This window comes from Penicillium chrysogenum (genome assembly GCF_028827035.1).
Source record: "Penicillium chrysogenum strain IBT 35668 chromosome Unknown utg000005l_segment0_segment0, whole genome shotgun sequence".
NCBI lineage: Eukaryota > Fungi > Ascomycota > Eurotiomycetes > Eurotiales > Aspergillaceae > Penicillium > Penicillium chrysogenum.
This window is the reverse complement of record NW_026622753.1, coordinates 6,360,479-6,374,837: the sequence shown is the minus strand read 5'-3', so window position 1 is coordinate 6,374,837 and position 14,359 is coordinate 6,360,479. Positions and strand designations below refer to the sequence as shown.

At 48.6% G+C, this 14,359-nt stretch overlaps 7 protein-coding genes across 7 annotated transcripts; 2 read left to right on the top strand and 5 right to left on the bottom strand.

Annotated features, from left to right (window-relative positions):
• Positions 1-51: 51 nt before the first annotated feature.
• N7489_010819 (uncharacterized protein) lies at positions 52-1,317 on the bottom strand (the record flags this gene model as incomplete). The annotated part of the gene is made up of 3 exons (XM_056716568.1): positions 52-1,118; positions 1,173-1,253; positions 1,308-1,317. The coding sequence occupies 3 exons, from the start codon at positions 1,315-1,317 to the stop codon at positions 52-54; spliced, it is 1,158 nt and encodes a 385-aa protein (XP_056564190.1).
• Positions 1,318-2,266: 949 nt separating this feature from the next.
• On the bottom strand, positions 2,267-3,659 carry N7489_010818 (adaptin-binding domain-containing protein; the record flags this gene model as incomplete). Its single annotated transcript, XM_056716567.1, has 4 exons — positions 2,267-2,346; positions 2,407-2,730; positions 2,809-2,944; positions 3,018-3,659. The coding sequence occupies 4 exons, from the start codon at positions 3,657-3,659 to the stop codon at positions 2,267-2,269; spliced, it is 1,182 nt and encodes a 393-aa protein (XP_056564189.1).
• A 583-nt stretch (positions 3,660-4,242) lies between these two features.
• On the bottom strand, positions 4,243-6,032 carry N7489_010817 (MFS transporter; the record flags this gene model as incomplete). Its single annotated transcript, XM_056716566.1, has 4 exons — positions 4,243-4,575; positions 4,643-5,514; positions 5,573-5,847; positions 5,917-6,032. 4 exons carry the CDS (start codon positions 6,030-6,032, stop codon positions 4,243-4,245), a joined length of 1,596 nt encoding a protein of 531 aa, XP_056564188.1.
• A 994-nt stretch (positions 6,033-7,026) lies between these two features.
• On the top strand, positions 7,027-8,474 carry N7489_010816 (uncharacterized protein; the record flags this gene model as incomplete). The annotated part of the gene is made up of 2 exons (XM_056716565.1): positions 7,027-7,811; positions 7,934-8,474. 2 exons carry the CDS (start codon positions 7,027-7,029, stop codon positions 8,472-8,474), a joined length of 1,326 nt encoding a protein of 441 aa, XP_056564187.1.
• Positions 8,475-9,348: 874 nt separating this feature from the next.
• N7489_010815 (fungal specific transcription factor domain-containing protein) lies at positions 9,349-10,239 on the bottom strand (the record flags this gene model as incomplete). The annotated part of the gene is made up of 3 exons (XM_056716564.1): positions 9,349-9,384; positions 9,433-9,547; positions 9,599-10,239. The coding sequence occupies 3 exons, from the start codon at positions 10,237-10,239 to the stop codon at positions 9,349-9,351; spliced, it is 792 nt and encodes a 263-aa protein (XP_056564186.1).
• A 2,102-nt stretch (positions 10,240-12,341) lies between these two features.
• N7489_010814 (putative small nuclear ribonucleoprotein SmD3) lies at positions 12,342-13,039 on the bottom strand (the record flags this gene model as incomplete). The annotated part of the gene is made up of 4 exons (XM_056716563.1): positions 12,342-12,447; positions 12,541-12,670; positions 12,793-12,853; positions 12,983-13,039. 4 exons carry the CDS (start codon positions 13,037-13,039, stop codon positions 12,342-12,344), a joined length of 354 nt encoding a protein of 117 aa, XP_056564185.1.
• Positions 13,040-13,402: 363 nt separating this feature from the next.
• Positions 13,403-14,164, top strand: N7489_010813 (phosphatidylglycerophosphatase; the record flags this gene model as incomplete). The annotated part of the gene is made up of 1 exon (XM_056716562.1): positions 13,403-14,164. One exon carries the CDS (start codon positions 13,403-13,405, stop codon positions 14,162-14,164), a length of 762 nt encoding a protein of 253 aa, XP_056564184.1.
• Between the last annotated feature and the right edge of the window lie 195 nt (positions 14,165-14,359).

Below are 14,359 nucleotides of genomic sequence, written 5' to 3'. Positions count from 1 at the left end.
TGCAATGCAAAATACATGCATCAAGGTAGAATGGCAAGTAGATCGAAACAATCAATCGTCATCCTCGTCTTTCTTATCGCCTGAATCCTTCTTCTTCTCATGCTTTCCACGTTCTGACTTCAAGACCTCCGTCACACGCTTGTCGTGCTCGTCAGCCCGCTCATTCCACTCAGCATCATACTCAGCCGCGATGTTCTTAATCTCCCTACGAAGCGAGTTCCCCTCATCAATCAAGGACTCCCAGAGCTGCAAATCAACCTGATGCAACTGATAAAGCTTCTTCTGCCTCGCACTGATCGTAAAATCCAGCGCAGACTTGTAAGAAATCTCCCGATTGTGATACAAAAACCACAAGTAACCCCCCATCAAGGTAGACAAACTGACCAAGTAAGTCACTGGCTCCATAGTATCCCACCCGAGAGAAGTCCCAAACGTCAACTTATAAACCGTAAACCACCAAATGGTAAGAATCCCAAACCCGCCAATCGCAACCCGCTGCGCACCCCGATGCGCCAGCGCATCACACTCCTCTTTCACATTCGCCATGGCCTGGATGCGTCGTGAGAGCTTGCGCAATCGCATGCGCAGGTAATACGTGCGCTCGTTGAACGACGGCACCGTGACGCGGAGCTGGCTTAGACCGGACGGCGCACCTTCGATCGACACGATGAACTCGCCTGCGCGCGCTGCATCCCGGATGAAGTCGCCTATCTCTGTGGCTTGTGACCAGCGCACGAAGCGCTCGGGTTCGCCATCTCGGGGCGGACCGCCGTTCGTTTTGCGGGGGTAACTGTAGGTTTCGGCGTCTTCTTCTCGGGATCGGCGGTGCTGAGTCGGTGAGCGGCCGTTGAGGGGTCTGCTGCCGCCAACGCCGTCGTTGCCGGGGACGAAGTCTGTCTCTTTGTTTTGGTTTTGCTTTCCTTGTAGGTCGATCTCGTCTTCGATTCGTTTTTTGGGCTTGATGGCGTTGTCGTCGCGCTGGAGTGCGATGAAGGAGATGGCGGGTGGGCGAAGATTGCCAGTGTTGCCTTTGATTGGGGGTAGCTCTGACTGGATTAGACGCTCTAGGTATGATAGTGGTTGTTGGGGATGGACAAGGATAGCTATGGGTTCGATTTCTAATCTGGCAGTTAGCATAATCGTCCAAAGAATTATGTTGTAGGTCGACATACCTTTATCATGGTCTTCGTTTATGATGGTCGTTAAAGGAATGATCAGTTTGAAAAGCCGCGATGGCGTCGTCAACATTTTACCTATTTCCAAAAGTCAGCATTGATACTTAACCAATGATACCAACACTTTCTTACCCTTGGTCATCCTTTCAGGCCACTTTTCCCCTTCCATCGGAGACTTCCCCCTTCGCCATTCTCCCCAGGAGCTGCCCGCTGAGGCCGAGCTGCTTGACTGCCCTCCTGAACTTCAAACTTCTCCAGAAGCTCTTCAGTCTTCTGCTTGTCGCCTCGGAGTTGTGTATGGTCTGCACTGCTAAATTTACTTGCCTGGATCCAGGCCTGATGGTCTCGTGGAACTGCAGTCAGCCCAGCATACAGCTTCGTTGCCGGTGATGCACCAGAAGCTCCGAGACCAATACCCCTGCCGAGGTGCCTCCCCGAGAATGAACGGATATGTCGAGATGAGCCGACAGAGTGATTCCCAGCCCAGCAATTGAGCCCCGCCGAACCAATCCTTCCTAACGAGGAGTACGGGGCACTGCATTGTGATAGTGATATCCTCCCTGTCGCCGCCGACAACACAGGGGCGCAATTCCGTGCCGGAAGATGCATTTTAAAAAGGAAAGGTCTTTTTGTCCTCCCAATTGGTTATTGTGTATGTTCACGTCGCATGTAAAATGGGAGGGAATATGTAGACTGTAGGAATTGAATAAGGTTGTATTCGCGTAGGAGACTAAGGCATGACGAAGCGGCGTTTTTGAGAACACGTGTGGAGAATGGGGAATATGATGTAGGGGTCTAAGAGTCCAAGCAAGAAGCCAGGTAATGCACGTACAAAAACACAGCTCATTTTCCAAGCTTGTCAAGTTGGCGTGGAATATCCTGACGTCAGAGATGTGCACGGATCGGATCGGCACTTTGGGTGTGGCTCGGTTTGTGGCAGTGCTGGATCTATATCTCATTTAGGTGCCTTGTCATGTCTTTTTGAATGTTTCTTTTAGAGTATGCTGCCCAAGTCTACGAGTGGAGTACAGTATGATTATTCAATATTCTTCAATGTCTAAATTAGAATCTATGTAGAGTAACCAGCAATCTCAGAGCTCACGCATGATATCTTGCACGGCCTTCGCAGCAAATCGTTTCCGTTCGCCCTCCGGAAGCTCAGAGCTCATATCTAATAGTCAAAGTTAGTACCAAAGTCAACTATAGCGAGCCAAGGAATCAAGAATCATACCTTTTATTGCCTGCATGCGCATCATTAATGCCTCCATGCTCTCGACATCAATCTCATCCTCGCCATCATCATGATCAGAGTCATCTCTCTCATCGCCATCGCCTCCTCCACGCTCAATTGCCATTCGCAAACCGAACATTTCGCGCTCTAATTCATGGACCTCATCACCAAACCCACGAGAGCTACCAAGACCTAATAGTTGGTCTTGAAGATCATCCTCAGAATCCATATCAGGATCATCTCCGTCAAAGCCAGAGTTATCTCCAGCCATAGACCAGTCATGAGTCTCAAGAACCTCTTTTATACGAGGCATACCTTCACGTTCTAGTAATGGCATAAAGTCAGCTAAAGTCCAAAACCTTGCCACCCAACCAATCAGAAAACCTTGCTTGGTAGACTCACCCCCATATTGATTCCTCGTCTCAACCTCCGAATTCTCCTTAGGATCCCACTCAACAACCTCCCACCCCAACAGCCCCATATCAAAGAACTGATCCTCCCACCACCCAACCGAAAACGGCACAGTCTCACCCCCCACCTAAATCCCCATCGTCAACACCAAGCCCCAGATCTGCATCGGGATCCTTGGATCCTTGCTGACGCGCACCCACACCCGCAGCACTCTTCCTCCCCCCAATCAACACAAACACACCAGGAACATCACCGAGTCCGCCGCGCTCCTCGTCAATGCGCTCTTTGACAGCGCCAATACCGCGCATCAGGTCGCGCAGTGCGCGCACGTCGGGCCGCTCCGCGGGGTCTGTGTCTGTATTGGAACCCGGCGGAGGTGTCACATCGCTAGGAGTATGCGCGCAAACAACGAGAGCTCCAACAGCTTCGCGAACAATCTCGGCTTCTGAGCTTAGGAAGTCGGTTTTCCATTGCTCGGCTGTTGGGGTTGGTGTCGAGCTAGGCTGGGGATCTGTGCCGTGGATGGCAAGTGGGATCTCGTCAACCCAGACGGGAACGTCCGTTGTGTAGTATTTTGTTTCGAGCCGAAGAGGGCTGTGGGTTGTGTAGCCGGCGAAGGTGCTTGTTGGTGGTGGGGGTATTGAGCTTGAGGTTGGCGAAGGGGCTGGCTGCTGTGGCGGGTCGAGGACGGGCACGCCGGTTAGGGAGTGTAGGAGCGGCGGAATTATTGCGAGGGATTGGGAGGTTGGTGTGAGAATTAGGAGACGGCGCGGACTGGAGATATTCTTCACTTTGGACTTCGCGGAGCTTGCGGGGTTGGATGCGGGCGCTGAATGGGTCATGATGGCGGTCTTTCTGGGGACAATTGGGAGTTTGAGATGATTCTTAGGAGACTTAATTCAGGTGGTGCCCGGTTCAGTCCATTGGTAGTGTTTAGTTGGAGAAGGCAGTGTATTGAGGAGGCTAACTCTCCCCCGCATGGACAAAAAACAAGTGGATAGATAATATGACCGGATAATGCCTGACTCGAGACTTTCCCATTTTGGGCTCAAATCTTGCCGCTTTTTGATCCCTGCGTAAAAATGAGCACACCCGACTTGGTCACGGGACATTGGGTAATCAAGGTTGTGCTCCGCTTTGATGTATAAATCTACATCACCGTTTCAAGGCCAGTCACCCTGGCTTCGGTATTCTATTCTGGAGGATGATATAATGCTATGAAAAGACTGTTCTAAGATGAACAGTAGGCCCGCAGGATCCATACAATTATTACATAAGATTAGGGAGTGTTTCGTGTGTATGAAATGTCCATTCTATTGCTCAAATGACTCCAAATTCGATATCTAATTAACATTCTTCTGCTCGACTCATAAATTTATGCTTCCCAGCAACGCTCTTCACATGAGATCTACCGAGTTCCAAGCATTAATCTGCACCGACGTTAACAGCAAATTTGCTGTATTTCCGAATTCTCGGCCCATACACATAAAGCAAGTACGGGATTGCGGCCATGGCAGTACTGATGGCCCCCAAGATGGTCAGCGTGTAATGAACACCGATAGAACGGTAAATAGGTCCACCAGCAACCGTCATGCCGCCTGCAACCACATATCTGGTAAAAACAAGGAACCCCAATGCAGATGCTGAGTATACACCATAGGAATCTATGATATACATGTATGCGGAGACGAAAATAGCAGTAATTCCGTATCCGAATACGGCAGATGCAATGAGAGGAGACCAAATTGAGATGGACGGCTGAACATCGAGAGTGAAAGTCAGCGAATGAAACAATAATGAACCAGTGGTGGGCAATGGTACTTACATAGCTGGTCCAACCCATCCAGAACAAACTTATTGGCACTGCTGGAGCACCACCCAGCATTGCATACCACAGTCGCATTTCAGGAGCAATACTAGAAGTCTTCTTGTACTCTTTGGCAGTCCAAGAGTATACTACCGGAACCAAGAAGCTAACAAGAAGAATTCCACATAGCATCCCAACCCAGAGTATGCTAGTCATCTGCTGTGAAAGCCCATATGTATGACCAAAAACGTATGTATATCCCTCCAGGAAGGTGAAGAGGACAATATAGACAACCGTAAGGTAGAGCGACATCAAGATGATAATCAACTCAGAGTAAACCAGCGCAAATGGCCGATACACCGAGGCCAGCAGTCGCGGGCCCAGAGCCTCGTTTTTCATCTCCATCGGAGCTTTGTATCTCTTGTCCCCAGTTTCTTCACGGAGGATCTTTGCTTTCCAATACAGAAGGAGAGGTCCGTATGTTTCTGGCTGGAAGAGAAGAACGATGACAAGAATCGCACCTCCCATAATAAGCATTATCCACTCAAGCCAACGCCATCCTAGATTAACAGGAATATAACTGCCTATTATCTGCCCGGCCATTGGTCCCAGAAATGATGGAATAGCATAGGCTGGAAAAGCGTATGTCTTTTGTACTGGATTCCACAAATCAGCTACTGTACCTCCGGCGCAGCTGAGTGGAGTAGAGCCAAAGAAACCAGCGAGAAAACGAAAGATCAGGTGGCTGTGGATGTTTGGGGCGAGTCCCGCGGCCATGATAAAAATCAGAAAAAGGACCATAGTTATCAGGTAGACGGCGTTCCGGCCAAATGTCTCGGAGAATGGGCCTGAAAGGAGGGAGCCGCTCCCAAAACCGACCAGAAATAGAGCTATCGGCACAGTTAGCTTGTGGAAAGGTGATAATCATCTTAAGAGGCCTGTACTTACCTGTCGCAAGAGATCCGACTACTTCGGATACGTTGAAGTCTTCACTGTATTGTAGGATACCGCAAGCATCAATCGCCGACGTTGCGGTTACGGAAAAAGCAAGCAAAGAGACCAGAAAGGTCATAAACAATTTCTGCGACACGCTCTGACTTGCAGGATTCAAAGGATCATCTTGACCATCCCAGTCCACAATGATGGGGGAATCGATGGGAGATTTTTCCTGGAGCGAGAACTGCTTCGGCGAAATAGAAAGCCAAACATTGCTTGACTGGCAGCTGTATAATTGACCATGAGCATGGATTGAAAGATATATATCTGCAAGGCTTCGTTGAGCTATCACTTACCTCGAGCTATGTGGTGACCCGGGTGTATAGGTCTCACAGCTGCATTTTTGTTTGATTTCCGCTAGTTGCCCACGAACAGCTCGTCGGATACGTTGATATTGAAAGAGAGATTCCATTGCAGGGAAATACCAGAAGACCGGCAATGAAGATTGTGGAAGGAAAAGGCCCGGGTAGTTTGCGATTATACAGCCATAAGGATTTTTAACTATATTCGAGCTGTAAAGATACCGGCTTCAAGGCTTTACGCGTCTTTTTTTTCATTTTTTCCATTTTGCTTCTCTCAATGATAATGGCTGTGGATCGTGGCCTAGCTCCACCGATAAATCAATTTTGTCCACTTGCACCAGCAAAGTCCGAATGGATTTGATCTTCGCATCGGACATAGGTGGGAACCGCCACACTTTTCTCCGATGGATTGTACTTCAATCCCGGCCCTAAATAGTTTCGTCCGAATTGCATCGGACTTCCATCACCCACTACTTCTCCGTCTGATCAAGTTCTTGATGATATTATATATAGAATCTGATGACCTGTGGAATGGACCAAAATGACACATCCTCCACTTCTGACTTCAACAGTTGTTCCCCCAATTTCCACTCGAGACCTTTTCCTTAGGTTTTTGGTATAGTAGCTAATGTCGGGGGGGAATATTTTAACAAAGCGATATACCTGGTTATGACCGACGGTAGTTTGCAGAGCTCCCAATCTCCTTAGGGGTAGGTTGAATTAAACTGCTATCTAACAATTTAATCCAGCTAACAAGTGCCTTTTCTGGAATTGGACTGAGCGTTTTGGTAAGATCAGTAAGATCGGAATGAGTTTTGCGACCGTGAATGCGTACAATGTCGAGTACGAAACTGAGAATTCTCGTGCACGGCCTTTTGAATTCCATCTTCTGAATTTCAGGTTTTTTTAGGCATCGTATTGTGGTATAAAAATGGGTAGGAAGGTGATGCAAAAATGACCACCGGGTGGTAAGACGGCTTACTAGTTATATCATACTGACCTAGTCAGGTAGAAACGTATTATTAGCTATATAGTTATATATCTCCTAAGGAAAGCCTGCATTATATCATGCCATTACCCTAAAATTTGCCTTTTATCGCCATCATGTTCTACGAAGACGCGCTCCCTCCTACCCCAAAATACGAGTTTAAGGGAGTGCAGGATTGTCTTCAGATTTTAGATCAGGAAGTAGAGAAATATGAAGGGAATAGGTATTCATCTAACCCTTATATTATTTTTATTGTGGATGAGCGTACCTTCTTCGATTGTTTTGAGAACCCCAAACAAAGAGAAAAACTACTCGCAACATCAGTCAAAGCCTACGAACCTTCTACCAACCACTTGCTTCTCGAGATGGAGTCCCCTGCCCATGCAGCAGCGCGCCGAGCGTTTGAAAGAATATTCGACCTTTGGATAGGAGTCGTCTCCAGCGAGATTAGGGCCGATGGCAGCCCGATGAATTATAGAGGGCCTGGGGGTAAGAACAAAAAGCCAGATTCAGCATTCACTCCGATCCGCTCAATCCTGAACAGACACTGGCCGACAGTCGTCCTCGAAGTCAGATATGCCGAGACTCGGAGCGACCTTGAAAACGATGTTAAATTCTGGTTGATCCAAGCTGCGCAGAATGTCAACGTTGTTATTTCTGTCGAAATATTCGAGCCTGCTGGAATTGTCTCCATGAAACAGTGGAAGATGGGAGAGACCACTAAACGTCCGTTCCCTTGTCAACAGATGGAGTTCGTGCGACAGCCTGCTCCAAAAACGGAGCAGGTCACCGGAAGCCTCCGGGTACCATTCGAAGATGTCTATCTTCGACCAAAGAAAGACGGGGAGACTGACTGGGTCGTCACCGCCTCGGACCTCGATTATATCGCCGAAATGGTCTGGTCTGTGCTCTAAGCTGATACAGGGATTCGACGAGCTCATCTCCTGTGTTGCCGCAGTGAACCCTAGAACGGTGGTCGTCCTCAACAACGCCGATCCAGTTCTGATGCCATGGTTAGACCAGGTCTCCTCTGTTCTGTGGATGGGCAATCCTGGCCAAGAAGGCGGCCGTGCTACAGCAGCGCTGCTCTTTGGGGACCACAACCCTGAGGGCAGACTACCTCTCACGTATCCGAGCTCAGTTGATGCCACCGTCACCAGAAACCCGGCGTATCCGGAGCGCGGAAACCGGGACCGCTTTGTTTTCCGAGGGGATGAACTCAGCTTATCGGTGGTATCTCAGCACCAATACAAGTATCCTCTTCCCATTCGGGTTTGGAAAATCATACACTCGTTTCGAGTACAAAAATCTCAGAATCGAAAGAGATCCGGGATCCAGCTTCAAAGTTTCTGTTGATATCACCAATACCGGCTCCCGCACTGGGGTGGACGTTCCCCAAGTCCACTTCGGACTTCCTCAAGATGCAAGCTCCGAATACCCCGGGGTGCAGTTTGCTGTTTCGACCCTTGTCGGATTTAATGACGTGGAAATTACGCCAGGGGCTACTAGAACAGCTACGTTCGAGGTCAATAAAAACAGCTCAGCTTCTGGCGTCAAGTTATAGGACTTGGAACCTGGCCCGCGGTAAACGTGATATTTGGATTGGCTCTGACACTGAAACCAAATTACTGGAAGGCAAACTAGATATCTAGAAGGCATAATAGCATAATTGTTGACATACATGGGATGCGTTTGTCTCTGTGCAGACTGAGCATTTGCCTAGTTTGTCTCGTTTGCCATTCTCGGAGGCTTCATATACAGCCTCCTGTCCATAGATTCATCATCTCACTTTACTTTCTCCTTCATCTCCCTGGTAGCATGTAGCCCTCAAGAATAATAAGAGACAAGGTCTCAATAGTATTCTGGTTTACACATAAAGAAACTCCTGTCCAGCAAACAACTTACTCCCCCGCTGGATCATGTCCTCTAGTAATTTAGAGTCAAGAACATGTGTCAGGTGAAATACGTGAAAGTATTAGATTGACTTGTAAAACAACCTTTGTAGAGATTTCCAGTGCATAGTCCTACTTGCAGCATAGTACTCCAAAGTGCCCAGGTGGGAGAAAGCAGTAAAGTAAGCCAATTATAGTGGTGTTGGGAGGAACCTCTATGCCATGTCCATTAATGGCTGGCAGACGCTATTCAACATTTTGGTATGACCGAGCTGGGTAGAAAATCTCAAGACGTTATTTGTCTTGTTAAACAAGTACAAGACAAAACAACAAAGAGGCAAAACTAACCTTGGACGGCAATTCACAGTCAGTTTATAAGGCCAATGCTTGGTGCTCTCGATACAGGCTACGGCACTCAGCAAATATTCTGGAATTCATTGGTCGGACGCAGCAAAGGAACGATTAGTTGCATGTTGCTATTTAATATTCTCTCTGTCCATAACTTTGTTATTTTAAGGACTACCCACGTCTAATGGAAATGTAACGTCAAACTGCAGGAATATTGCCAACGTTATCCAAGTTCTGAACAAGTTAGTCTCAAGTCAAGAAATCACAGATTGCATATCTTACCCAGTTGAAAAGATCCGCCCCAAACCATTCCCGCATATCAGTCCAGTCTTCGATTGTGCTCTCGCACCGAGGTCCCGAATTCGGTAGTTGCTGGTTTTCAACGCCGAACTGAGTTCTAGAAAAGGTCATTGAGCCGAACTTGTCATCACGATGAGGTATAACTTACTGTAATTGAAGAAGTATGCGATGTGCCTTCAAACATATGGCGCTTCGACGAGAAAGGTTCTCCATTCGAAGTACGAGCTTGTTCAACTCTTCCCGATACAAGCCTGACTCAAAAGACGGTGACATATCTAAAAGGCACGAGTTAAGAGCCACTGCAGCATGAAGTGCCTTTAGGCTTGTAACACCTCTAAGTAACCAGAGATAGGGTCGAAGAAGTGGAACTTCGTAGATCTGACGATGGATGCCTATTAAGGCGGCACTGGAAGCTATACACCTCTCCCTGGATGTGGCAAGGAAGTGTGGTGACCGGGAATGACGAAAAGGACGATGTAGAAGAAGGTAAAGTTGATGTGCGTAGGTTTGTAGAATGCACCAATATGCGTAACTGGAGTCTAATATGTTTGGAGCACCATCCACTAAATATGCCGAGTCCCATCTCTGTTGTTCCTCGGCGATTGTTGCATCAAATTCGTTCAATGGCTCTACCTCAAGTCGCGAGGGACCAGATATGTGGTGACAGATCTGCGTGGAGATCCGGAAAAGCTGGACTTTGAACATCATCACGGACATCTGTGTGGGTGCACTAGATGGTCGCGAGATCCCCTCTTGCGTAATATCAGCATCGTTGACATCCGCGGGCATTGTGGTCTTTATATCAAGTAGGAATGACATGTCGATATCCCGAAAGAGAATGGCTTGGTAGGTATGTAGCGTCAAGATACCAACCCAGCAGCGTCGACGTCTCTCAGTCTCGAGATGGTTAAGTCCCTGGGAATCAACATTGCACCGTAGGGCTATGCCGATGTTTAACGCCATACCCAACAATGCCCATCCTTGATCGACAGACTCGTTATGGGAAAGATTATATATCACCATCAGCAAGGCCTCGAATGTGCTGAGTTTATGTCGGATAAAAAATTGATCTTGTGAAAGGCAGACCATCGCAGTTTGCTGAAGCCGACGGGACAAAGTCACAGCCTCTTGCTCCTTGGAGTCAGACCCTTTTGGCCATAAATCAACCAGTCTGGGATCACTGGGCTCCATAGTATTCAGTGTCAAAGAGCACATGGAAAATAGTAAAGCCAGCCAAGAGAGATCAACTTCATAGGGATGTTGCATGAAGGCAACATACTGCTTCTGGAATGTTGGGCCATGTAGAATGGGGAACAGAGCCGAGATGTGATTGAAAAAATGAGAAACCAAGCAGTCGCAGATGGTTCTAGAGGGTAAAATACCGATGATATCTTGAAGCGAGATACTCGGGCCAATTGAAAAGGGAGACAAAGTATCAGTTGCTGCTACAGCATCATGCTCCGGAAACGGGCGTTGAAGAACCGCTTCCCAGCGGCTATCCTGGGAATCTTGAATTCCATCGGGTCCCGGCCGCTCGGGTCGATCATCAAAACAAGCAAGAGGTTGTCTCAATGGGGCCAAGGGAGCGGCGAACGTGTTCCTGGTTGGCACATTTGACGATGAAGGATTAGACGTTGTGGGGTGATCGTTAATGGACCCGGCCACAACACTGGGGGTGGTCAAGAACGAGCAAGACAGCGCGCATCCTCGCCGCGTACATGCAGCACAAGGCTGTTTACGATCACACTTTAATTTGGAGCATCGGCACTGCTCACAGCTAAGAACTTTTCGCTTTCGGCGATGAGATCTCGGACTTTGCGCTCGACTCCGACCCCGGCCCCGCCCGTCGTGGGTTGAGGGGCTTTGACTCATCGTATTGCAATATTTACCTCGTACACGGAGTTGGAAGTCCGGCACGCATAAAGATAAATCGACAAGGTTTTCGGAGAAAGGAACAGTGAGAACAGTGACGTGACGAATATCGGAGTTAGAGGGGTTCGGAGAAAACCTAACATCTCCGACGACACTGCTTACTAACCTTTTGAGGCTTCGGAGTTCTTCGGATTTACCCAGGTGGTTTATCGGAGTCTGTCTAAGCGCTATGTCTTCCCGAGGTCAGCACGAAGTATATAAGCGCTACTATGCTCGCAATAGCTAAGTGTAACCTACTTAAGTGTTTCGGTTACACATTACGCTTACTTCGGATTAGACATATGAAGGTATGCATACATAGATATAGATTTGAATGCTATGTAGTAGTGCTAGAGCAGGCCACTAATCTTTGACTAGGCAGGCTAGAGCTCTCGTCTAGGAAGACCAGATCGTCGGAGTGGCTGCTATTGCTATTTGGGACTTCTGTTGCTCTACTCTTCGCGGCTTGTGGGAGACGGATAATCACGTGATATCCAAACTTTAGCCCGAACCTGAGCGTCCTCATAAAAGCGGCAGCTTATATGGATGTAGTACTTCCAAATTTGAATTTCTAAGCTCATAGCCGATGTGTGCTCTTATCTTTTGCTTATAGACATTGAGCAGCTAGATTATATTAGTGTACAATATACCTGAAAACTCTTGCTACGCATAATATGGTCCTTGGACATGAGCCTCGAACCAATATCAATCTCGGATGGGGGTCTGATGGGGGTCCGTGGGTTGAACATACAGACACCTTTAGACGGAACCAGGAGATTCATGTGGGTATTGATTCATAATTTGAATGGTGATGTGACGGAGCATCTACAAGAAGAAATGACATCCGGTATTTTAGGACTTCGCAAGATCAAAGCCCGAAAAAGAAATTCCCTGAGAACCAAGAAAACAAAGAAAAACGCCAACCACTCTTGAATTTGTGAGGCCTTGAAACTGCGATTTCCATCTCTTCCACAAATCATTTAACCCCGGCCGCGCTGGCCACGCGCACGTTGCACTGTAGCCTTACCACGCGCCAAACCGACACCGCGCCCGCGCTGGCCTCGTGTACGGAACATGGGAGCATTCCTGGAAGTGAGAAGCTAATCAGTAAAGGTGAAAACAGAGATGCGCAGTCCGCCAAATTGCGATTCGAAGACTGGATATCAGGGTTTGACGTACCGGAGCATGTCAGGCACGATGAAGAATCGCACGTGGCTGCCGCGAATGTAAACCTGGTCGAGATGGGAGACACGGCCATCGCGGGCAGTGACGGTGATGTCCTTGAGCTGAACATTCATGTTGTCCTCGGCTGTAAAGAAAACCAGTCAGTATGGAACCGCGCAAAAGAAACACCCCAGAAGCTTCTGTACAGACCGCCTCTCTAAATAGAGAACAGACGCTCAAAAGCTCGAGAAGAGATGAGCGACGTACCTTCCAAAAGCTTCCCCCGGTAGACGACTCCTGATGTGATCTCAATTGTCACGACATGGCCCTATTGGAAAACAATATTAGCCCATCTGCCTCGCGCTATCCACGGCGATATCCATTTTTGCGATATCATGCACACATCCTGCCCTTCCGTCCAATAACTGGAATAGCAATATCAGGGAACGTAACGCACCTGCGCTTCGTTGAGGAGCTTGATCGGGATGCCGATCGTGGAGGTGAGCTTGCCCATTTTGACTGTGTGACGGCGAACGAGGATGGAAAACGGTTAAAGAAGTCGAACAGAACCACTGACAGCTTCCCTTGCACCAAAGAAGAGACAAATCAAGGCAATGGGTGGTCGCGGGGAGATGGTGGGACAGTGATGAGGTCGGAGTAAGTGGAGGTTAAGAGAAAGGCGAAGAGTGCCTCATTGCCTAAGGCAGTGCAAAGCCTGCAAACCACTCGGGACGACACTGGCACATCCGCTTTGGGTTCTCTATCCCGACCAAACAACAACTCCAACCTCAAAAAGGCACAAAAACTCCCACATAATGCGCGCCGAATAGCCCTGTCTACATCTGTCATAATTCTACATAATCCGAAACCAACCGTAATGGCCGGCTCACCCAATTCCAACCTACGCGGCTTCAACCACGCCGTCCAAACCCTCCTCAAACAACCAACCCAATTCCTCCCACACCTCACAATCCCTACCTTCACCCATCTCCCCGAGAACCTAGGGCCACACCTGATCAACGCAAAGAAGGGATCCCAAGCGCAAATACCAACTCCCGAAAAACCCCCGCACACACCCACAATCCGCGCTCTGGTCCTCGACAAAGACAATACACTCTGCGCAGCGAAAACAACATCTTTCCCACCGCAGATCCTCGCAAAACTCTCCTCGCTCCGCGCCTCACCAACCTCCCCCTTCAACCAGACTACGAACCCGCACTCAATCCTGATTGTCTCAAACCGCGCCGGCAGTCACCCGCGCTTCGACGGCGAAATCTCCGCGCTGGAAGCGCAGCTTGCGCACCTGCGCATTCCTGTTTTCCGGCTGCCGGCCGGCACGGAAAAGAAGCCGTTTTGCGGCGAGGAGGTTGTGCAGTGGTTTCGGGAGAGGGGCGTTGTTGATTCTCCGCATGAGATCGCTGTAGTTGGAGATCGGCTTGGGACCGATGTGCTTATGGCGGGGATGATGGGGTCGTGGAGTGTTTGGTGTAAGGAGGGGGTGTTTGATGTTGGGATGGAGGGGAAGCCGGAGCGGAATATTTTGGAGAAGATGGAGGTTTGGATTGAGTGGTTCCTTCGGGAGAAGGGAGGGTACCGGGCACCTTTGCCGATGGGGTGGGAGAAGCACAAGCAGTCATGAGATGTGGGATGCTGGGTTTATATAAACATTTGAGATACCCTTGTTATAGTATGTGGTTAGCATTGTACAATATAGCGAGACTGAACTATGGCTACAGTCTATACGGAGTTTTGTACGATACAAAATGAATTTATTCAGAGCTTAGCGTCAATCCTCCACACTCGTATACCGCCAGCTCAGCGCTGTCCTACCTTT